The sequence below is a fragment of the Calliphora vicina genome, chromosome 5, assembly GCF_958450345.1.
Source record: "Calliphora vicina chromosome 5, idCalVici1.1, whole genome shotgun sequence".
In the NCBI taxonomy this organism is placed as follows: domain Eukaryota; kingdom Metazoa; phylum Arthropoda; class Insecta; order Diptera; family Calliphoridae; genus Calliphora; species Calliphora vicina.
Genome location: NC_088784.1, coordinates 19,411,743 through 19,437,955, shown reverse-complemented (window position 1 = coordinate 19,437,955; position 26,213 = coordinate 19,411,743). Strand labels below are relative to the sequence as shown.

The following is a 26,213-nucleotide window of genomic DNA, read 5'->3' as shown; positions in this document are numbered from 1 at the left end:
TTGAAATGCAAAATCAGTTATATTTGCATTTGTTGACATTTTTGCGATGAATGCCTTGGATATGCTTGGGTATTAGAGGGATAAGCGGCACTTTTTTCAAATTAATGAAGTAAAGCGAAACATCCCGATTTTTTGGTACAACATTTTTCGCAGCAAAAAAACTGTGTTGTTTACACTATAATGTTCAATAGCTAAGTGAGAATAAATGAGAGATATGTCAAAATGACACATAAGTTATTAACAACAATAACCGTGTTCCTAAAACCCGTATTTTTTAATCTAATTATTTTCATGTAGTAGCAAAGTCACTAAAATTTTAATTGAATCTTATATTAACCAAGTTTAAGTTATGAATTCTTTATTACATTTATTTTTTATAATACTGTTACGTTTTAACCTTTTCAAAACGTTTGTTTATTTCCTTTAAATAAACCGGATACTTTTGATTGCAAATAAAAGCCATTTAGTAGTTTGAAAATTGTAACAACTCTTTATTTATTTAAAATGTACAACAACAGAATTAAATAGTCACTCAGTGTATTTTATACACGTTTATAAATTTGCAGAAATAAAGACACACTTTATAATGTACACGAATTCACTTGAAAAACACAGCACACTATAAGGCACTCAGTTGATGTTTATTTGAATAGCGTCTCTGATAAACTCACTAACGACTGCAACCTCTGCCATTATTTATAACACTGCCATCTGCATTCTAGATTGATCTTTAACTGTCTAGAGCTTTTTAATACATACGCCATCTGTGGTGTACTTTCTACAATGTTCTTTAACTGAATATTCGAATTCGAATATACGGTCGCAGCAAACAGCGTTGCCAACTTATGATCAATGGTCAACTGAAAGCTTTTATTCAATGTTAATAATGCCCACAGATATGTTAAAGTTTGGGCACTGCTATTTGAAAGCATTATGCAACTTTAAATCAGCCGTTAAAATCGTTATATTTGAATTCAAGTACAATTTCGTAACAATACTTTGAAATTTTCAAAAAAAAAAAAAAATTTAGTGCATATTTTTTATAGAGCATATTTTTGGTTGCCCTGATAACTAACTTGTTTTAGATATTCTTAGAGTTTTATTATACATAATATTTTGTAGCACAATTAAATAAATTCATATGAGGAGCCGCAGAACAAAAGGTACTTTTTTAAAAAATTTAAAAATTTTGGGAAATTGATTTGTTCTAGAAGATTTCAAACCAAATATTATAAAAATACCAAAAAAATCAATTTGTAGAAAAATTCGAAAAAGTACCTTTTGTTCTGCGGCTCCTCATATATAACTGGAGTTTAAGCCCAATGAAGAATGTAGTTCTTGTAACAGTTCCACTGTTGTAGAGGGTTCTATTCTAGGGAAAAAACTTTGGGTTGGTACAGCTGTTGCTATTGACAATTTTTTAACGAGAGAGACTCGGGTCATTCCGAATCGTAGATCTAATTGTTGTGAGAACGAATTGACAGTTGTCTTATTTAGGACTTCAGTTAATTGTTAGAGTTTTATCTTCATAAAAGAGATATTGGACATAAAGTATATGCTATTTGAATTTAAAAAGTTTTTAACAAATCGAATATTTCAGTTGTATTAACTATTCCATGTAGTTCTAGCCAAACCTATTTTTTTTAAATTCTAAATTCAATATTTCATTCTCTGCGTGTAAACATATTTGCGTCAGTACATTATGTATTTAGCGGGCAGGTGTGTTTATGAATTATGGCTGTTAAAAAATGTCAACTAAAATGTGCTGTCATTAGTAGTTGTCATCAAATACGTACAAGATTAAAATGAATGTAAAAATAAATAGGAAAATACAAACATACAATCATACACACAAACATATAAAAGAAAAAAAAATTAAATAAAATATTGGAAAAATAATGATTTGTATGACAAGTTATCCATAAATGTTTGCCCGGCCTGATGTACGGTTTGATTTAGTGCGGCATTTCTATGATTATTGTCTGTAGTTTATAAATTAAGATAAGAAATTTATACAACAATTTATCTTAATATGTGCACACAGAAATAATTCATTAATAGTATTTCTGTGTATCATGTTTGCCATTTAGGTAATTTAGCCAACGGGTGGTAAAAGTTGGTAATTATTTGAATGTAAACATCTTTATAAAATTTGCTAAATAACCAAATATAGATGACATGAGACGAGTGAGTAATGTAAAAGTGATGGCTAACTTTAAGATTTTCTTATATAAATTCTATATAAAATGGTAAAATTAATAAAAGATTTTAAAATTGTTATTATTTGTTTATATACTTTTTTTTAGCAACTCTGTTAAAAATGTCCTTTTGTTTATAACACTAATTTACAGTTTGTAAAGTATGCCATACAAATTAGCTAATATATATGTTGTACTCTTCTTCTTGTTGTTTATATATTTTTGTTTGTTTACTATTTGTTTATTTAAATAATTATCTTTCTATTTTGGTTTGTAATAATTAAAATCACTTATTTATGGTTTCGTGCCGCAGCCATATACAGTTGTTTTTAATTAATTGTCATTACATGAGGTGAAATTTAATTTCGTTGTCAGGAATAAAATCTTACCATTTGTAATAATAAGTCTACAAAAGTAGTAATAACATTAGACACATTAAACACATCATTATCATAAACCATAAAAGTTTACATTGCACTGCAAAATGTTTACAGAAATGTAAAATAAATGTCTTTATTAGCTTTGGCAATTAGTCGTGTATACGCAAATTTCCTTTTAGGAGATGTTAACAAATAAATGGTAGCAAACTTCGCCAAAGATATTAGATGTCTACGCACAGTTGGTATGACAATTGCTCCCATCTGATTTTATCAAATGGGTGAGTTAAAATCATCTATAAAAGGTTTAATTATGTAAAATGCTTACGTTAGAGATGGTTTTGTGTATAATGAATATTTAATTAATATTGTAGTTACATGTTGTAGATTGATCAATCAAGATAAAAGTTATTTGGTAAATAAACAAGTAAGAGAGCTATATTCGGCTGTGCCGAATCTTATATACCCTTCACCAAATTATACTTCAAAATACTAATCTATATATATAAAAGAGTAACGTTACTGACTGACTGACTGACTGACTGATTCATCATCGCACAGCCCAAACGGCTGAAGCTAGAATCACGAAATTTTAACTGTGGGTTCCTCCCTCCCCGAAACGATCCGATAAGAAGGGATTTTTGGAAATTCGAACGTTTAGGGGGTAAAAAAGGGTAAAAACGTGTAAATTCGGTAACCTTATATCTTCAAAACTAATAAAGATAAAAAAAAACTTAAAATAGCATGTTACTCCATTTAAAAAATAAGCTGACAGGTGTTTCGTACTTTTTGGAAATTCGAAACTTTTAGGGGAGAAAACGGGTAAAAACTGTATTTTGGTACTTTTTTTGCACCCTATGTATCTTTTAAACCAATAAACATAGAAACAAATTTTAAATCGTATTCTTTAATTAACAAAAAATAAAAAATATAAGTTTGGTACTTTTTGGAAATTCGAACCTTTAAGGGATAAAAATTGTGTTAATTTTTGGTACTTTTTCATAAAATATGTTTTTCTATAATTTGACATAGACATACGATTATTTTATTATGAGCTCCCACCACGTTACAGAAATTTATTTGAATGAAATTGTACCACCTCAATGGGGATAAAAAAGGTACCAAAAAGGGGATAAAATCGGGAAAATACATTATATTTGAAATTATTAAGCCAATTTTGATAATTTTTTTTAACGTTGGTTCCTGGATTCATACAAAAATAACACCGTGTTATTTGGAACTCGAGTACCAAGGTGTATATTGGGCCAAATCCGGGTAAACAGTTTGGTACTTTTTTTAAAACATATTTATTCTTGGGCACATTAACACAGATTTTAATATTTTGATACATGCCTATAGCATAAACAATTTTGACAAAATGGAATATTTTTAAATTTCAAACTTGAGGGGTGTTCAAGTAAGAAAAGGGAAATTGGTACTTTTCTCCTAATGGTACTTTTTTAAAATTTTAAATTATTTCAGTTATCGACATTAAAGTTAGCTGATATGTATTTGAGTGAAGTTAGTGTTAGGAATAGGGGATAATATTTAGGTACCAAAATGTGTGAACTGTACTATAGGTACTTTTTTGTTCATCTAATGGTACTTTTTTGAAATTTCTATAATAATGGACTTAGAAATATGAAATTAAACATATATGGTCCTAAGTGAGTGAGAATTCTAGCGGGAGACTTTTTGGTACTTTTTCTTTATTGGAATGGTACTTTTTTTAATTTCTTCACCAATGAACCTAGAAACATGAAATAAAGCTTATATATAAACCGAGTGAGTGGAAAACCACAAGTGTGGGTTTTTTGGTACTTTTTCTATATTCTAATGGTACTTTTTTGAATTTTCTATAACTATGGACTTAGAAACATGAAATTAAGCATATATGGTCATAAGTGAGTGAGAATTCTAGGGGGAGACTTTTTGGTACTTTTTCTTTATTCTAATGGTACTTTTTGAATTTTCTATAACTATGGACTTAGAAACATGAAATTAAGCATATATGGTCCTAAGTAAGTGATAATTCTAGGGGGAGACTTTTTGGTACTTTTTCTTTATTCGATTGGTACTTTTTGTAATTTCTTCACCAATGAACCTAGAAACATGAAATAAAGCTTATATGGAACCGAGTGAGTGGGAAACCACAAGTGTGGGCTTTTTGGTCCTTTTTCTATATTCTAATGGTACTTTTTTGAATTTTCTATAACAATGGACTTAGAGACATGAAATTAAGCATATATGGTCCTAAGTGAGTGAGAATTCTAGGGGGAGACTTTTTGGTACTTTTTCTTTATTCGAATGGTACTTTTTGTAATTTCTTCACCAATGAACCTAAAAACATGAAATTAAGACCGGAGTGAGTGGGAATCTACAAGTGACTCCTTTTTGGTACTTTTTCTATATTCGAATGGTACTTTTTGAATTTTCTGTAATAATGGACATAGAAATATGAAGTTAAGCATATATGGTCCTAAGTGAGTGAGAATTCTAGGGGGAGACTTTTTGGTACTTTTTGTTTATTCTAATATTACTTTTTTGAATTTTCTATAACAATGGACTTAGAGACATGAAATTAAGCATATATGGTCCTAAGTAAGTGAGAATTCTATGGGGAGACTTTGTGGTACTTTTTCTTTATTCGATTGGTACTTTTTGTAATTTCTTCACCAATGAACCTAGAAACATGAAATAAAGCTTATATGGAACCGAGTGAGTGGGAAACTACAAGTGGGTGCTTTTTGGTACTTTTTCTATATTCTAATGGTACTTTTTGAATTTTCTATAATATAATGGACCTAAATATGAAATTAAGCGTATATGGTCCTAAGTGATTGAGAATTCAAGCGGATACCTCATGGTACCTTTTGTTTATTCTAATGGTACTTTTTTTTAATTTTCTATATCAATGGACTTAAAAACATGAAATTAAGCATACATGGTCCTAAGTGAGTTAGAATTCTAGGGGAGACTTTTTGGTACTTTTTCTTTATTCGAATGGTACTTTTTGTAATTTCTTCACCAATGAACCTTGAAATATAAAATAAAGGTTATATGGACCAGAGTGAGTGGGAATCCGCAAGTGGCTGCTTTTTGGTACTTTTTCTATATTCTAATGGTACTTTTTTGAATTTTCTATAACAATGGACTTATAAACATGAAATTAAACATATATGGTCCTATGTGAGTGAGAATTCTAAGGGGAGAATTTTTGGTACTTTTTCTTTATTCGAATGGTACTTTTTGTAATTTCTTCGCCAATGAACCTAGAATCATGAAATAAAGCTTATATGAACCCGAGTGACTGGAAAACCACAAGTGTATACTTTTTAGTACTTTTTCTATATTATAATGGTACTTTTTGAATTTTCTATAACAATGGACTTAGAAACACGAAATTAAACATATATGGTCCTAAGTGAGTGAGAAGTCTAGGGGGAGAATTTTTGGTACTTATTCTTTATTCAAATGGTACTTTTTGTAATTTCTTCACCAATGAACCTAGAAACATTAAATAAAGGTTATACGGACCCGAGTGGGTGAGCAACTACAAGTGGGTGCTTTTTGGTACTTTTTCTATATTCTAATGGTACTTTTTGAATTTTCTATAACATAATGGACCTAGAAATATGAAATTAAGCGTATATGGTCCTAAGTGATTGAAAATTCAAGCGGATACCTCATGGTACCTTTTGTTTATTCTAATGGTACTTTTTTTTAATTTTCTATAGCAATGGACTTAAAAACATTAAATTAAGCATACATGGTCCTAAGTGAGTTAGAATTCTAGGGGAGACTTTTTGGTACTTTTTCTTTATTCGAATGGTACTTTTTGTAATTTCTACACCAATGAACCTAAAGCCATGAAATTAAGCTTATATGGACCCGAGTGAGTGGGAAACCACAAGTGGGGGATTTTTGGTACTTTTTATATATTCTAATGGTACTTTTTTGAATTTCCTATAATAATGGACCTAGACTTTCCAAAAAATCGAAGAATTTCAAAACCGCGGTTTCGGTTTTAAAAAATTAAAAACCGATCGGTTTCGGTTTTGTGATAATTTATTAAATCTTAAGTATTATAGAAACAAAATTAGTTGATAATATAGGAAATGATATACAAATCTAAAATTCAAGCTTGATGGGTTATGGTTTAGTGAATGCGAATTTAAAATTGATAATCAATGGTACTATTTCCTTATTGCAATGGTACTTTTTGAATATTTTATAATAATAAACATAAAAATTTAAAATTAGGAACACATTTTGCATTTTCTATAATAATGGACCCAGAAATATGAAATTAGACATTTACAATTAGATTCACAAAGTGAGACTTGATAGTACTATTTCTTTCTTCTAATTGGGGTGGCGAAGCGCACCGGGTCAGCTAGTTTTAAATATTTTTAGGTAAACAAAATTTATTTTTTTTCCCAAAGTAGTTTTTTCATTTTTTGGAACAAATTTTTTCGAATTGTTATTTTAAATTTTTTTTTTAAAAATTTAAAAAAAAAATTTTGTTTTTTTAAATTTTTTTTTTTTTTGGTCCAAAAAAAATCGGGTTAAAAAATATTTTTGCCGATTTTGACCCATTGTAGGTCCAACTTACTATGGTCTTATATACGTCTTTGCAAAGGACTTTGAAATATCTATCATTAGATATCCATATTGTCTATATTAATGACTTAGTAATCCAGATATACATATGTATGTCAAAAATAGGTAAAAAATCGAGGTCCTCATATCTCAGCCCTTTGTGGACCAATTTTGCTGATTTTAAATAGGAAACTTCTCGAAAGCATGTCTGACAGAATTATTGAAGATTTGGATCCCGAAGATATCTGGGGTCTTCAGAAAATTGATTTCAACAGACAGACGGACATGGCTATCTATAAGTATCCAGAATATATATACTTTATAGGGTCGGAAAATTATATTATGGAAATTACAAACGGAATGACAAAGGGTACAGCCGAATATGACAGTCTTACTTGTTCACATTGTCCTTGTAGAATCTAAACATTTTCACTATTTAATTAAATTTGAGTATTTTAAATGAATTTAAAATTAATTCCCTTAATTTCTTATTCTCCTTTACAGACACTCTCCCTAGACACCATGCCCAATTCATTGCCCCATTATACCAATGAAAATTATCAAAATGGCTTTGGTAGCAACAACTTTGGTTCATCGAACTTCCTATCACCCAACAGCCTCAGCGATCGCCAGTCCATGATGAACGCACAATCAAGAAGAAAATTTAGTTTTCCGGCCACACTACATTCGACTTCATTGCTGGAAGTTAATCAGAATTCCACCCGTAGACGTTTAAGTAATGTCAGTGATGTGGTAACGAGAAAATTATCGTATACGATAGGCTGGAAGGCGGCACAAATACCGGCACAGGATATAATAACACAAGTAAGAGATAAAGAAATATTTAAAACCGATTTGGTGCAAAAACCAGGTCCAGACTTCGTTTAACAACAATTTCTATTATCTGTTTTGAATTTAATTATAATTTCTATTAAAATTCTTTCTTTAAGGGACGCTGCTTATGTGGCCAGTATATAAAAAGACGCTTGCGCAGATCGGGTTTGTTCAATAAAAAGTTGGGTCTTCAACGTATACGCAGTATTTTGGGCACATCGACAATGTCTGTGGTGCGAGAAGTATTTCCAGCTGTTATGGTGGTAAGTTATTAAATAAAATAATAAAAACTTTATTAATACAAAATCAATTTGAAAAGCTGAAAATCGAAAGACCGATTTAAATATTAAATCGATGTTTGTAATTAATCTGTCCTTTTCCTTGTAACAAAATACAATTTCAAACTAATAATTTCTCTTAATTATTCCCATTTCTAGTTAGGCGACGAATTAGAACGCATGCATCCTCGCATCTATACCGGTGTAGCTCGTCAAATTTGCCGTAATCCCGGCGGTGAATTTCAGTCAGCCGATACAGTTATTTTACTATTAAGTGCCGTTGCCAGAGACCTCTTTCGCCTCGATATAACATGGAGTAAAATAGTTTCATTATTTGCCATTGCTGGAGGTTTGTCGGTGGATTGTGTGCGTCAAGGACATCCCGAATATTTGCCGAAACTTATGCAAAGTGTATCGGATGTTATAGAAGATGAGCTGGTGCCTTGGATAAATGAAAATGGTGGCTGGGTAAGTTGCAATAAGATTTTAAACAGTAAAAATATAAATTACATATATACAACTTGCAGATTGGCATTAATAATCATGTTCATCCGGCCACTAATAAACTAAATCCTTTGGAATGGACCACTATAATAATTGGCAGCGTATTTGGTTTATTTTTAGTTTTTATTTTAATAAGATTTTTAATAACTTATGTTATACCTAAACTATACCAGCGTATAACTGGTAAATGAAATCTGAAATAGTATTTTAATGTACCTATTAAATTGTACCTAATAATAATAAAAAATATGCTAGACCAAGAAAATAATGATATTTAAAAGTAACGTACAAATAAGTTTTCATTTAAAAAAGTTTAGTGAAAAGCTTTTACTTATTGATTGGTTAATTGTAAGAAAAGCTTTTGCTAAAGTTTAGTTGTTAGGGTAGCCAAGTCAAATGAAAAGCTATTTATAAAATTTGAGTGATCACAGATTGAGCTTATTATCTCTAAAAGTATTTACGATATTATTAAAGACTAGCTGACCCGATAGACCTGTCCAAATTAAAAAAATGCTTGTGTTCGATTTGTGAGAAGCGGTTTGAAATGGATAAAAATAGTTAAAAAGAATGATAATTTTTATTCATATAGGTTTGAGAGACAAAGAATCTAAGTCTGTTGTCAAAAACCTAGGATCATCATCAATGTACATATTTTGAGATTTTATATAAAAAGATCGAGCTCCTTTTCTTGATTAAACGCTTATTGGCCAAATTGATTTTTGGTCAGAAATGAGTGATCACAGATCGAGCTCCTTTTCTTGATTAAACGCTTAAAGGCCAAGTTATTAACGAATTTAAATATTTTGAGTTTTTATATAAAAAATCGATTTTTGTTCGGAAATACGAGTGATCACAGATCGAGCTCCTTTTCATGATTAAACGCTTATTGGCCAAGTTATTACCGAATTTAGATATTTTGAGTTTTTATATAAAATCTATTTTTGGTCAGAAATATGAGTGATCACAGATAGAGCTCCTTTTCTTGATTAAACGCTTATTGGCCAAGTTATTAACGAATTTAAATATTTTGAGTTTTTATATAAAAAAATCGATTTTTGTTCAGAAATATAAGTGATCACAGATCGAGCTCCTTTTTTTGATTAAACGCTTTTGATTATGGGCCATAGTAATTCCGACTATGTTAAATTAGGAAAACATGCGTTGTTCGTTTCGAAAGAGACATTTTTATTCAACTGTGCCGAATATTTATCACCCTACACTAAAATACACTAAATTAAAAGAAAAAATAATTTTTTAAAATTTAAAAAAACAAATTTTTTATTAAAAATATAGTAATTCCGACTATGTTAGGAAAACCTGCGTGGTTCGTTCCTACGCAGGTTTCAGCTGTGCCGAATCTTATATACCCTACACAAATTTTTTAAAAAAAAAAACTTGTTTAGTTTATTAGTAAAAGAAATCTTTTATTTATTTTTTAATTTTTAAAAAAATAATTAATTTTTTAATGAGAAAAATTTTATGACAAACAATTTCTTTTGGTAAAAAAAATTCGGGTTTAAAAATTATTTTCCCGATTTCGACCTAAACGGGGGGGAAAATGTAAAAAAAATGTTTTTTTTAAGTTTTTTGGAAGTTTGATCTTGAAGATTAAGTTTTTTTGATTTTATATGTTCACAATTTTTGTTCTTTATGATAAGAGCTATAACTTTGCCTCAGGGAGTAAATCAAAATTCCGAACGGTTTGCAAGATATGAGACTGAGAAAATTATGACACCGTGGCCCCCACTTAATTTTGGGGTCCATAAAAAAGTAGATGACTTTGTGCAAAACTGGGAGACACGGGTCTTTATTTTTGGTTTTTTTATCACGTAGTGGTGTCTGTGTATGGTTATATTATTTCGTGTTGCACTATGTAATTCTATTCTTAAAATTTTATAAATTTTAGCGATTTTCAAAGTTAAGTCTGCTTAATACATGTTATAGTTATCATCACTTATTTTTAATGCAAGAGAACTTGGGGCTCAAATATGGGGAACAGTTACTCTTCTAATCTCTCTCTCGTTCTCTTAGCTTTTTATTATTATTGTTATTTTTAATATTGTTGGGGAGATCAGTGCTGCCAGAAAATGTGTGTAATTGAAAGAACACTTAAAGCTTATCAAAATTAGCTTAAACTATTGTTATTAAAGAATATTTGTTTTTCTTAAGATCGTATCTTTTTTAAGTCAGTTTAAATCACTGCAACAAACTGAACATATCGCACACCCAGTTCAAAAGTGACACAACTCATTCAGCATCGATAGAAAAAAATAGTATTCGGAAACAGGTATTTCATAATGTGTCCGAGCGTTGTCATGAATATTACAGTCTGGGCATTTTTCAGCCAATGCTCGCTTCAAACGAATCAGTTGCATTCAGTACAGGTTCCCTGTGATGGTCTGATCAGATTTCACCAGCTATTAAAAGATAGGACCCTTTTGTTTCCACCAAATACAGAGAATTACCTTAGCGCCATGGATATTTGGCTTTGGTGTTGATTCGGCTGGTTGGCCGGGCTTCACAGAAAATCTCTTACGCTTTGGGTTATCGTAATGGATCCATTTTTCATCGCAAGTAATCATTCGGTGTAAAAATGATTATCTTTATAGCGTTCAAGCATCATTTCGGAAATGCAAAATCGCTTTTCATGTTCTCTTGGCTTCAGTTTGAATGGTACCCAATTGCCCTGCTTTTGGATGAATCCTGCTGCAAGCAAACGTTTTCAAATTGATTCTTGAGTAGCGCCCAATGATTATGCAAGCTCTTGTTGAGTTTTACAACAATCTTCATGGAGTAATGCCTACAATTCTTGGTCTTCAAGCCTCGCAAATACTTTGATCAAGAAAACTTTGTTTGCGATCGAAAATCTTGGTCAAGTTTTTAAATTTCTAATTGCTAAATCTAAGAATGAAAGTGCTAACATGGCAACACTCTTGGGGATCGTTCGTTTTGGAGCACCGTGCTCACACTCAAACACACACACACTCTTATTATCTAGACTTCTCAGTAGACTTGGGGAAACAAACATTCACAGTCATTCGTGGTTTGTGAAAGATCGCATCGATCTTTACAACGGCAGAAAATAACTAAATAAAATATAAAAAAAAACTCGAATAATTGTGTATATTTTTACTGGTTTTTTGTTGTTGTGTGGTGTTTTTATAATTTTATTTTTTTTTTCTGTCATGTTTTGCTTTTTAAACCTTAATTCATTTTATACTACTCTTTGATTAACACTCAACTAGTTGAATTTTTGTTATTTTTATGTGATTTAATAATTAAAAGTTGTTTTTTTCGGAAAAATACTTTAAACAAAATAAGAAAACAAACAAAAAATTAAAATAATTAAAGAAAATGTGAAAATCGTAACTCGAAACTGGAAATTTAATGAAAATTAAGGTAAATTATTATAAAATCAAAGCAAAAAAGTTCTATTTGAAATGTTTAATATAAAAAAAAAAATAAAACAAAATGTTTCTATTTTAGAGAAAGAAAAGAAAACACAAACTTAAATAAACAGTTGAAAAAAAGTCTAAGGTTACCCACGTAAATGAACTGAATTGGAACACACTCGAAACAAAGAGATCTCATACAGACATTCAAACAACATCTCCCAGTGGGAAACATTGTACACACGGTAGCGTTTATTTATTTATTTAGCAACATTCCTCTAATCTGCTGCTAGACAAATAGCTTTTCAAGCGTAACAGGCCCACCAACCAACTCAAACAACACTTAACAGCGTTTAAAGAAATTTCCACACAACAAAATTGTCATTATTTTCTTGAAATATTCTTTATTACGAGGCACGTATGCCTTCGCCGCCGTGTACACCACGCTCCATACGCAATACACCCGCTTTTCCACCAGCTCCAAAATTAGCTAGAGCTAAATTAAAATCATCATCGTTAGATCATGAAATATTCTTAACCTCGAATCGCAAATTGAGACCTTTGCAGGCTAGTTCCTCGTTAGAATGGCATCAACATCACCAGCTACAGCATCAAAACTCAATAGCTCATACTATACCGCGCACTGGATCCACCTCATCTTTAGCCAGTAGTATACAATTTCCCTCCTCACTAGCGGCAGCAAATAATTATCAAGATTTTAAGCTCGATATCATTAATCAGGTGAGTGTTAAGAAAAATACATCAATAATAATTTTCAAATCCATATTATTTGCTAGTGCCCTCTCTTGACAAATTGATAAGAATTTCAAAATGTTCAAGACCTGTCCTTATCTTTTAAATATGTACTCTGTACCTTTCCTACAAAATATTCATATGTAAATATACGGCGTACCCATCACTTTGTGGGTGTCTCCATGTATATGTTACTCCCTACGTTCGTCCGTCCCCTACGTAGTAGTAATTCATTTATTTTTATACCCTACAACACTTTTAATAAGGTTGGGTTTATATTCAGATTTGTCACTTAGAAGAAATACAAGTAAGAGAGCTATATTTTATATACCCTTCACCAAATTATACTTCAAAATAAAAATTTTAAATATTTTTTGGTAAACAAATTTTTTTTTCCAGTTGTTTTTTTTTAATTTTTTGAAAACAAAATTTTTTCGAATTGTTTTTTTGTAAAATTTTTTAAATTTCAAAATTTTTTTTTTAAAATTTTTTTTTTGTTTTTTAATTTTTAGCGAAATAAAAAACTTTTAGTAAAAAAACTTCGGGTTAAAAAAAATATTTTCCGATTTTGATTCATTGTAGCTCCAATTATGGTCTTATATACGTCGTTGCAAAGGTCTTTGAAATATCTATCATTAGGTATCCATATTGTCTATATTAATGACTTGGTAATCCAGATATAGTTCAAAGATAGGTAAAAATCGAGGTTGTCCTGGTTTTTTCCTCATATCTTAGCCATTTGTAGACCGATTTTCTCGATTTTAAATAGCAACCGAGCCGGAAGAATTGATGTTGATGTATGAATCGTGTATGTAAGTTATTTGGGGGCTTCGGAAAGTGATTTCAACAGACAGACAGACGGACATGGCTTAATCGACTCCGCTATCTATAAGGATCCTGAATATATATACTTGATATACTTTATAGGGTCGGAAAATTATATTGTGGAAATTACAAACGGAATGACAAACTTATATACTATACCCTTCTCACGAAGGTGAAGTGTATAAAAAGGGTTATCTTCATAAATATGTTGATAAATAATAAAATATAACACTATATTTATACCCTATCCCACCTTCCGTCCGTCTACGTAAACCTAGTAATCAAATTGCAGGTTGCAACTTTCAATTCGATTAAATTCTGCACATAATTCTTTATTGATACAATGACCTATTGAATTTGGATACAATCGGTCCATTATTTCTCCATACAAATTTCCTCCCGAAATATGACATTATGTATGATTTATATAGTTTAGTTTGGAAGGAGTGTGCACTATGTGCACTTCCACTCGGTGACCATAAGGTTCATTGTAATACCCTTCAATAGTCCGACAAAAAGAAGAAGAAAGGTGGTGTCTTAGAGATAGCAAAAGGAGAAACAAACCGAAAAATCCAAATCTGCATAAAGAGGAAAAATTGGTTACAGATTTGAATTTACTGTAGAATATCCTTTAAAAAGCCAACCTATTCCCCTGATAAAACCTACACAAAGAAAACAGATTCGTGATAGCAACAGGATTTGCTGCCAATCGAATGAATTTACCTTAGTGACTGAATTTTTCAGTTGTGGCTACAACATTTTAGAAGAGTTAACAAAAGTTTAATTGCTTCAACCGAAATTCTTCTTTATCAACTAACTTTCTGTTTATAGAACCGAAAAATTCGATTTTCAACAAATTCGTTTGTTACTATGAATCTGAATCTGTTTTGGTTGCCTTTGCTTCCTTCCAGTTTTGGTCAAAAGGCCTTGGAAACTTGAAAGTACGTCCTACTATTCTGCGAATTCTGAGACTATACCTATCCAACCCAATTAGAGTTTTGGTTGCCTTTGCATCCAGTATTGTCCAAAAGGCCTTGGACCCTTGACAGTCCGTCCTACTATTCCTGGATTGGTTGGTGGAGTCACAGAATCTTTAGTAGTGACAAATCGCAGGTCTTACTCCTCGTTCCCTAGTACATTGGTCTAGATCTGGACCATGTCTAGCCAGTTCATCTGCTACCTCACTTCCCTGTATGTTACAGTGTCCTGGTACCCAACACAATCTGATTGAGTAGTGTACCAATAACTCTTCAAGAGCTCTCCTGCAGTCTTCCACTAAGCTAGAATGTATTAAACGACATTTAAAAGCCTTAAGTGCCGCCTAACTGTCCACATAAATTATCACTACAGACCACTCTGTGACGTGTACTTTAATCAATTCTGAGGCTTTCTAGAACGCGAAGATCTCTGCCTGGAAAACGCTGCACTATAAACCCCGGCCCCTGTAACAGAGTCCATCTTGGATCCATCAGTGAAAACTGCACCCTCTTCGAACAGTTGATCGAATCCAATCCATTTATCTCTACTGGGGGGTGAGACACCGAAGTTAAAGGTCATGGAGTAATCCAAACAAATTTCGCCAGAAATAAATTGTGTATAAAAAGAAATCACTTTTAAAAATTGCGTGCGGATAGCTTAATAATTAGAAATAGCTACCATATAAGGTCCACTTCTGAAAATCACTTTAACAAGCATAAATGTCTCCAACGCAAATAAGTTTCTAATTCCTGCTACCTATTTTTATGACGATCGGTCCATAATTACTCAAAGCTCTTTCTGGCAGCATATGTATTCCGAGCCAAAAGAACTGCTAATCTTTTGAGGCCAAGATCCAATAAAGCCAATATCGGATACTCTGCATCGATCAACTATAAGGCGGCCGAGGCAAAACTTTCCAATCACTTCATTATAAATATTTTTTAACAGGTATTGCAACTTGTGCAGCTCATAATAGATAAGACCCTTTTGGTCCCAGCAAATACAGAGTAGTACCTTAGCCCTATAGATATTCGGCTTTGGTTTCGATTCGGCTGGTTGGCCGGGCTTCACGTATGATCTATTACGCTTCGAGTTATCGTAATGGATACATTTTGCATAGCAAGTAGTGAATCGGTGCAAACATGATTTTCTTTTATAGCGTTCAAGCAGCATTTCAGTCCTGCAAAATCGTGTTTTAAGGTATCTCAGCTTCAATTCGTATTTGTTTCCCAATTTCCTTGCTTTTGTATGAATCCTCCTGCTTGTAAACATTTTGAAATTGCTGCTTGAGTAGCTCCCAATGATTTTGAACGCTCTTGTTGAGTTTGACAACAATCTTCATGGTGTAATGGCTCCATTTCTTGGTTTTCAAACTTTGTTAACTGGCGATCTTTGTCTTCCGTATCAAGATCACCACTTCTGAACCGCACAAAACCATCTCTCGCACGTTGAAACCTATGGAACACATTGGTGTGTTTCAGCATCACTTTTTTCAAATTAAAGAAGTAAAGCAATACTTCCCATAAATGACGATTCATATTCCCTGAAAACTGGACTTATCCGTTATAGAGTTTCAAGTTTTAAAATTTCAAACAGAGTTTTTAGTTAGATATTCTAATTTTGGATTATATTAGCCATTCACCTTTTTTTACAAATACTGTTTGCATTCCTCTATTCCCTTAAAACAGGACTCATCCCTCAAAAAATTTTAAATTTTAGAACTTGGAAAAATCTGAATTACTCCTTCCATCTCGCTCTGTTAGATATTCTGATTATGTATTATATTTGCCATACACGTTGCTTTTATATAAACTGTTTGTATTTGTCGGCTTATGTTGCCTCTATTCCCTGAAGTCTAGACTTATCCCTTAAAATTTCATTCTAACTACATAGTTTTTTCAGGTTCTTATACGTTACTCGCTCTGTTAAAGATTTTGACTATGGCTTATAATAGTGGAGCATCTTGTACACAAATCCTCTTATTTTTTGTTCGCCAACGTTGCTTGGCCTTTTATCCTGGTCAATTGTGTCCATGAATTTGGTAAAAAATCCGTTTTTTATACGTATATAACTAAATATGTTAGCAGTATAACAGAACTCTGATATCTCCAATGGTTTGTGTCTAGGGTTATTCACACACTTTCAATTAATGATGTTTGTTGTCATGCATGACAAAGTTGTCTGAGCTAAAACACTAATTAATGGAGACTATACCTCATAATTTTGTGTCATGTTAACAATTTTAAATTTTATCATGGCAAACATTTATCTAATATAGACACAGATTTAAACATTAAGTCAAATATGCGTTTATTATGCAGCTTTAATTAACTGCCATAGCGCATCATTTGTTCGGCTTTACTCTCTCTCCCACACTCTCCTATTTGTTTTATTTTAGTTTTGTTTACTTTAATATTAAAATATATATATTTTTCTATTTCATTTAGATTCTTTTTTTCAAGCCGAGCGTTTTTTTTTTCATTATTATTATTTTGCTTATTTCCTGATAAAGCTGTTTAAATAATCACTTTATATTTTTTTGTTAAATGTATGTTTGTATATTTTTGCTTCTTTGGTTTTTGCAAATTTACTTTATTTATTTAGTAAATTTATGCATATTTCTGCTTTTTAGAACATTTAGTTATTTAGTACAGAGAAACATAATAAATAATTCTTAAGATTCTACAGACGGTGTTTTATTTATTTATTGCAGTCATGACAAGTAATGCGAAATTCCCCAGTGTTGTTATTGTGGCTAGAGTTTATTTTTAGATCCTATACAGTCTAGACCACAAATCTGGGTTAATATTATTAATGCAGAGTTGAATGAGAAAAAAGATTTATTTGTTTGGATTTATTATGTTGGAATCTATTCCAACAATTGCTAAATGTTATTTAAATCATTGATGATAGGAATCATTCTAGCTATTTTTGGCTACCGCTACTAATTATATTCATATCTTTAGAATATTATTTAACTTGCAACAGTGAGTGCTAAAATTTTGTGAACTCCATTTTTATACCCTTTACCGTGAGTGGCAAGGGTATATATAAGTTTGTCATTCCGTTTGTAATTTCTACATTTTTCATTTGCGACCCAAAAAGCATATATATTCTGGATCGTTATAGATAGCGAAGTCGATGTATTGAAATCAACTTTCCGAAGCCCCAAATAACTTACATACACGATTCATTAATCAATATCTCCGAAATCCGAAAATCGGTCCACAAATGGCTGAGATATAAAGGAAAAAAAGGACAACCTCGATTTTTGACCTATAACTGGATTTATATAAATTTATTCAAAGTATTGGCCATTGTTAGCTATGACCTTTTCCCATATATCTGACAACATATGGATTCCGAGCCAAAAGAACTGCTCATCTTTTGAGGCCACGAACGAATTAAGCCAATATTGGATACTCTGTTCCAAAGTGAAGCGTATCCTAGAGAAGGCGTTCTGCATGGATCGACACAAATAGTATCCGGAAGGGGCAGGTCTAGACTATAAGGTGGGTGAGGCAAAAATTCCCAACAACTTCATTCTAAATACTTTGTAACAGGTATTGCAACATGTGGCCTAGTGTTGTCATGATGGAATATTACGGTGTCATGTTTGGCCGCATATTCTGGGCATTTTTCGGTCAATGCTCGCTTTCGGAGATCAGATTTCAGCAGCTTATAATTGTCGATTCTGATGGTTGCCTGTTGATTTTCTTTTATAGCGTTCCAACATTATTTCGGACATGTCTCTCGGCTTCAATTCGTATGGTACCCAATTTTTATGCTTTTGGATGAATCCTGCTACTCGCAAACGTTTTGAAATTGCAGCTGACTAGCTACCAATGACTTTGAAAACTCTTGTTGAGTTTGACAACCATCTTCATGAAGTAATGCCTCCAATTCTTGGTCTTCAAACTTTTTTAACTGCCCTGGGCGATTTTAGTCTTCAAAATTAGAAGCAAAACTTCTTTTCAGCCAGTATACTGGATCCTGCGATCTAGTGGTTTGAATATCTCGAATACGATATCTGTTGCAATATTGCAATGGCCCAAAGGTCGCAAAGTTGATCCAAGTAGAAGAAGATCAACGTATGAATCGTAACCATTTCGACAGGACTTGTTTTTAATGATTTTTGCCGAAGCCGTCGAAAGAATGGATCTCTAAGTTGGCACAAGGGGCCCAAAAAACCTTGGTGGAGTTATTTTATCTTATCTTTAAAATTAATAATATAATTTCATAAATTGTTTAATGTTTATGTGGACCTATAAGATTTTTTCCATTACATTTTGAAATCAACTGGCCACCACCATTGTTGGTACCATTGTTCGTACTATTTTTATTAATATTCCCTTTCAAACATTCCAGAATCTGTGTTGTTCACATAGAACCGTAATTTAAAAAAAAACCCTAAAGAAATAAGTCTTAAATGGTCAAATCGTGCGATCTTGCCATCTATTGAAAATGTTTCATTATCGTGCGGGCTGTGTAAGATAATTTCCACCCCAGTAGGCGCCATACAAGTACCTACGATATTGTTTAGATTTGACAGGCAATTCCATACAATTGCACCGAAAAAAGTTCGTTTCAGAAATCGGCAACGAAAATTGGGAACAAAACGGCAACGATTAATAACGAAAGACCTGTCATTTGGGGCCGGAACGAAAACAACTTTCAAGTAGGTTGTTTCGGTGCTTTAGGAACGAAATTATTTTAATTATTTTTTTATTTCAAATTTAAAGAAAATCAAAATGAATCAAAAAATAAAAGATTTTGACAAAAATAATGAAATTCTATTTAATTTCCAAATGACAACTTAAAAAATTATTTCGCTTCTGTTTTATGTCGCAACGCACCCAACTGAAACGAAAACAATTCAGAAACGATACGGTGACGAACACCAACATTTTTCAGTTTCAGTTTTCGTTATCGGTGCCGATTACGGTGTATGCGGAAACCCAGCTTTAGAAGTTTTTTTGAATCTTTGGCGTTGATTGTGGGGTTTAAGATTTTAATTATGTGAAGTGGCTTTGGATTCTCACTACTTCTAAGATGATGCCAGACTAAATCCTTAGTTTCCAAAATGGTTTATTTTGGATCTCTCTTGTAGACTTTTCTCAAATTAATTCAGATGTGCCTAGAGAAAGTGTTTTAATTTGATTTATCAGCAAAGTTGTTTACTATTTTCGAAATAAAATATCGTTTACAGATTATTCTAAACGATCTTCAATAATACTCTTTTCACTGTCATTTGAAGTTTTCTCGTTTCATTTTCAAAATGGAGTTATTTTAATGGAATTATTATAAGAATTAAAAAGATTAATACTTAGAAATAATTATTACTTCATACAAATAGGCATTTTTAAAACACTAAAGGGTTTTCCTATAAAAGTGTGTCTATTTGAGAGTATGGTTATTTTCGAGGAGATGTCGGGAGTTGGCTACCAAGATCGTACTGATTGATTTCGTTAGACTTTTAATTGTGGGGTTTTCTGAAGTCAATATGTCGAAATTGGTTAATATTGAAAAGAGTTCTTAAGAAAAATGGCCAATAGTTGAAAACTTAAGTTCGTTGAAAGTTTACGATCAGCGATCATATTTTAGATTATTCACATAACTTGAAGATCTTTTCTGATATGTCTCGAATGGCAAATTAGAGGTATATTAATATGACGTTATGTTCCTTAACCGAAAATATCAAGGTTTTTGGATGATTTCTATACTTCTCCAATGCGATCAATAACATTTTGTATGCTTTTCTTGCGAATTGAAAATTTCCCTGAAGTTATGAATCTGTTTGTAAAACTGTAAGGAATTTATATCTATTAAAGAAGATATCCCCTAAAACTGAATTTGTATTCCCATATGTTGTGTGTGTTTCACAAGCGTACCATAACATTTACCATGTACTGTAGCTATTAGTTAAATACAATATAATTCATTGGGCTTGTTAATTGTATTGCTCTCTAAATGTTTATTTCATTCAACAACAATATATTTATAAAAGTAATTACTTACTTACATACTTAGCCGCACACTATTTTTATTATTAGTATTTTTGTGTTGTTTTTTTCCCCCACTTTTTAAAAGATAATTGAGGGTATAAATAAAAAAAATAACAAAATGTATTTTCAAAAGCAAATAATTGCTTTCCGCAACTGATCAGCAAATCAGATTTGTTTACACTTTTAAATGTTTCCAGATTTTATGAGTTAATTTGAAAATATTTTATGGCTATGAGTTTAAGAACAAATTTATCTATCTACTGTACAATAGAACAGAGACATTTATGCCGAGAACAACCAAAAAATTAAAAAATAATAAAATAAACAACAAGAATTCAGTGTTTAGGTGTGAATTGACATTTTGCAGGTTACGATCGGTTTGTTAGAATTATTAAACAGATTACAAAAAAAAAAAAAACTTTTAAAAAGTAACAATGTCATTCATACTCGTTACTGCAAATGGGTTTTGTGTGCAATTATTTATTTATTTTTCAACTAAATATGATTACATTTTTCCCATATGGTTTAAGGAAATACAACAAAATGTTACATTTTCAGTTTACGTTTTCAAAACAATTAACTTTTGTCATGCTATTTGGAACAAAGCGTAAAAAAAGATCACAAGTTATGAATTTTTTTTTGACAAATATAAATAATAAGCATCATTTTTTTGTTCTAAACACAATACTTTTTTAACCTTGTGTAATTTTAGAAATGAGATAAAATGTAGCTACACTTTGGAATATTTATTACTTAGATCTTGTTAATGATCTTCAAGAAATATTTCATTTTACAGCTGTTAGATAATTTGCAAACTTACTTGCTGTTTTCTTATCCTCCATTTATTTAAATAAAGACCTATGAATTAACCATATCCAATTTATTGGGGTAGTCAATAAAATTACCACAAATCTAAAATTAGTTCTCAAACTGATCTTGGTTGATATTGCCCCCGCGAAAAAACCCTCATATTTCTAAAAAAAAAAAAAACATACTGCATTTACCACAGAACATTTAAACTGATCGAGGCAAAAATGGAATACTGTCTTCATCTTTTTGGATGAATCGAAATACAATTTAAGAGGCAATGATGGGAGAATATTTATAAGACAGCTGAATGAAGGGAGTCTAGACCCCAAGTACATAAATGAAACAATCAAGTTTGCGGTCGCAATATTATAGTGTGGTTGTGTTTTCCTGGGCAAGATATGGGTCAAATTCATATCATAAAATATACGATGGCTGGTATCGGATACAGATACATTTTAAACGAAAAATTATTTAAAAAATCCCAAAAGTGAAAATTTTAGAATTTTCGTAATAATATAGACAAAACCATAGACGAGACTATAGATGAGACCATAGATGAGACTATAGACGTGACTATAAACTAATCTATAGACGAGACTTTAGACAAGACTTTAGACGAAACTATAAACGAGACTGCAGACGAGACTAAAGACGACGCTATAGAGGAGACTATAGACGAGACTTTAGACTATACTACAGGCAAGACTTTAGAGGAGACTACAGACGAGACTAAATACAACTTTATAGAGGAGACTATAGACGAGGCGAGACTATAGGCGAAACTATAAACGAGACTGCTGACGAGACTAAAGACGACGCTATAGAGGAGACTATAGACGAGACTAAGATCGAGACTAAGGACGAGACTAAGGACGAGACTATAGACGAGACTAAGGACGAGACTTTATACTACAGGCAAGACTTTAGAGGAGACTACAGACGAGACTAACTACGACGTTGTAGATGAGAATATGAACAAGACTATAGACGATACTTTAGACGGAACTATAGACGAGACTAAAGACGATTCTATATAGGAGACTAAAGACGAGGCTATAGAGGAGACTATAGACAAAACTATAGACGAAACTATAGACGAGACTAAAGACGACGCTATAGACGAGACTATAGACGAGACTTTAGACTATACTACAGGCAAGACTTTAGAGGAGACTACAGACGAGACTAAATACAACGTTATAGAGGAGACTATAGACTAGAGACTTTAGACGGAACTAAAGACGAGACTATAGACGAAACTATAAACGAGACTGCAGACGACACTAAAGACGACGCTATAGAGGAGACTATAGACGAGACTAAGGACGAGACTATAGTCGAGACTAAGGACGAGACTTTAGACTATACTACAGGCAAAACTTTAGAGGAAACTACAGACGAGACTAAATACAACGTTATAGAGGAGACTATAGACTAGACTTTAGGCGGAACTATAGACGAGACTAAAGACGAGAATGTAGACGAAACTATAAACGAGAATGCAGACGAGACTAAAGACGACGCTATAGAGGAGACAAGGACGAGACTTTAGACTATATTACAGGCAAGACTTTAGAGGAGACTACAGACAAGACTAAATACAACGTTATAGAGAAGACTATAGACTAGACTTTAGGCGGAACTATAGACGAGACTTTAGACGGAACTATGGACGAGACTATAGGCGAAATTATAAACGAGACTAAAGACGACGCTATAGAGGAAACTATAGACGAGACTAAGGACGATACTTTAGACTATACTGCAGGCAAGACTTTAGAGGAGACTACAGACGAGACTAAATACAACGTTATAGAGGAGACTATAGACTAGACTTTAGGCGGAACTATAGACGAGACTAAAGACGAGAATGTAGACGAAACTATAAACGAGACTAAAGACGACGCTATAGAGGAGACAAGGACGAGACTTTAGACTATATTACAGGCAAGACTTTAGAGGAGACTACAGACGAGACTAAATACAACGTTATAGAGGAGACTATAGACGGAACTATAGACGAGACTAAAGACGAGACTATAGACGAGACAAGACGAAACTATAAATTAGACTGCAGACGAGACTAAAGGCGACGCTATAGAGGAGACATTAGACTATACTACAGGCAAGACTTTAGAGGAGACTACATACGAGACTAAATACGACATTATAGAGGAGAATATGATCAAGACTATAGACGATACTTTAGACGGAATTATAAACGAGACTAAAGACGATTCTATATAGGAGACTATAAAGGAGACTATAGACAAAACTATAGACGAGACTAAAGACGACGCTATAGATGATACTAAAGACTAGGCTATAGAGGAGACTATAGACGAGACTTTAGACTATACTACAGGCAAGGCTTTAGAGGAGACAATAGACGAGACTAAATACGACGCTATAGAGGAGACTATGGACGAGACGAAGCTATAGAGGAGACTTTTGACGAGACTAAAGATGACGCTATAGAGGAGACTATAGACGTGATTTTATATGAGACTATAAACGATTATCCACGCTGAGGAAAATTGCCACTAGTTGGAAGATTCCAGCTCAAAAATGACCCCAAGCACACCTGTATAGTTGTAACAGAGTAGTTATCATCCAATGAGGTACGTGTTTTGAAGTGGTCTGCCCAATTACTAAATCTCAATACCATAGAAAATCAATGGGAAATTGTATTGGATGTATGACTTAAAAATGCGGGATTTTTTCAAATTTTTAGGTTTTATTTTGAAATATTTCTACAATGTAAATTTATTCAAAGTACTGGCCGTTGTTAGCTATGACCTTTTTCCATCTTTCTGGCAACATATGGATTACGAGCCAAAAGAACTGCTTATCTTTTGAGGCCAAGAACGAATCAAGCCAATTTCGATTACTCCGTTCTGAAGTGAAGCGTATCCCAGAAAGAACGTCCTGCATCGATCGAAACAAATAGTTGTCGAACGGGTCACGGTCAGAACTATAAGGCGGGTGAGGCAAAACTTCCCAAGCACTTCATTCTACAACTCATAATAGATAGGACCTTTGCACCCACCAAATACAGAGTATTACCTTAGTACCATGGATATTTGGCTTTGGTGTCTATTCGGCTGGTTGATCGGGCTTCACATACGATCTCATACGCTTCGGGTTGTCAATATAGATCCATTTTTCAATGGTTCTCGGCTAAAATTCGTATGGTACCCATTTTTCCTGCTTTTGAATGAATCCTTCTGCTCGCAAACGTTTTGAAATTGCTGCTTCAGTAGCTCCCAATGATTTTGCAAGCTCTTGTTGAGTTTTACAACAATTTTCATGGAGAAATGCCTACAATCCCTATTCTTCAAACTTTTTTCAAACTAAGTGACAGATATGTACCTTTGAAATTAGTGAAATATCTTTTCTTTTATTTTAATTAAATAACAAACTTATTAATTTCCATTCTCATTTATTCCATTACAGGGAAAATGTCTTTGCGGCCAATATATACGGGCCCGACTGAGGCGAGCGGGAGTTTTAAATCGTAAAGCCATACAAAGACTACGTTGCATATTGGAGCCATCATCCGAAGTGGTGTATGAAGTATTTCCAGCACTAAATAGTGTGAGTAATACAAATATTAACCAAACAATTATATGTATCTCTTACAATATCTCTCTCTGCATATTTCAGATGGGCGAAGAACTGGAACGAATGCATCCTCGCGTGTATACAAATGTCTCGCGACAATTGTCACGAGCACCCTATGGCGAATTGGTGGACAGTGATACGGCACCAATGCTCTTGAATCTGGTGGCCAAAGAGCTGTTTTCACGCACTCACGACAAGGAGCGTATAACATGGGCGAAAATAATTTCAGTATTTGCTGTATGTGGTGGCTTTGCCATAGACTGTGTACGTCAGGGTCACTATGACTATTTGCAATTTCTGATCGATGGTATGGGTGATATAATCGAGGATGATTTGGTACAGTGGCTGGCAGAGCGTGGTGGTTGGTTGGGTTTACAGCAGCATATACGCCCCAAAGGGTCACAAAACATTAGTTTCCTGGATTGGTTAACGCTGTTCGTGGCGATTTCAGCCAGTCTATATGTTATAGCGAATTTCATTAAACACATCGGTTGCCATTGTTATTCATTGTTATTTTAATTTTTCTTTATTTTCTTTTTCTTAAATTTCTTATAAGTTGCGTTTCATATTTAGAGCGTTAGTTTATTGTTTTAATACTTGTTTGTTAAATTGTTTAAATTAATTAAGAATATTATTCCACGTTGGATTCGCTATCGATTTATATCTCGATAAAAAATATAACAACAACGTTCCCAGTGACACCAGTTGATAATAAGGCCATGGGGTTACAAACATTCCTAAATGATTTGACCTGTTTTAAAATATTTAAAAAGATATACATAAATAATAAACTAACATTATAAATATGAAACTTAACTTATTTCAAGTAACATTTTCCTTAAATTATTAATTTTCCTTTATTTTACACTACTATTTAGTTTGTTAAATTATAATAATGTTGGTATGTATTTTAAAGAAATTGTTAAAAAATCTATTTTTTTATTATTATTCATTTTATTTTTGTTTTTTTTAATGTTTTCTTAGTCACTACATATTATAAAATAAATAAAAACAATTTATTTCGAAACGAATT

General features: G+C 32.4%; 2 protein-coding genes across 2 annotated transcripts in view; both read left to right on the top strand.

Annotated features, from left to right (window-relative positions):
- The window catches only part of Buffy (BCL2 family apoptosis regulator buffy), a 38,249-nt gene extending 29,197 nt beyond the window's left edge, over nt 1-9,052 (top strand). Inside the window, exons 2-5 of the mRNA XM_065514490.1 lie at nt 7,682-8,002; nt 8,128-8,274; nt 8,449-8,757; nt 8,817-9,052. Of these exons, the coding sequence (XP_065370562.1) occupies nt 7,700-8,002; nt 8,128-8,274; nt 8,449-8,757; nt 8,817-8,984 (927 nt within the window). The 5' untranslated portion in view covers nt 7,682-7,699 and the 3' untranslated portion in view covers nt 8,985-9,052. The remainder of the gene's footprint in view (nt 1-7,681; nt 8,003-8,127; nt 8,275-8,448; nt 8,758-8,816) is intronic.
- Nucleotides 9,053-12,039: 2,987 nt separating this feature from the next.
- On the top strand, nt 12,040-26,211 carry Debcl (Death executioner Bcl-2). Its single transcript, XM_065514489.1, has 4 exons — nt 12,040-12,192; nt 12,280-12,926; nt 25,013-25,153; nt 25,223-26,211. The coding sequence occupies exons 2-4, from the start codon at nt 12,606-12,608 to the stop codon at nt 25,697-25,699; spliced, it is 939 nt and encodes a 312-aa protein (XP_065370561.1). The 5' UTR covers nt 12,040-12,192; nt 12,280-12,605; the 3' UTR covers nt 25,700-26,211.
- The last annotated feature ends 2 nt before the right edge of the window (nt 26,212-26,213 follow it).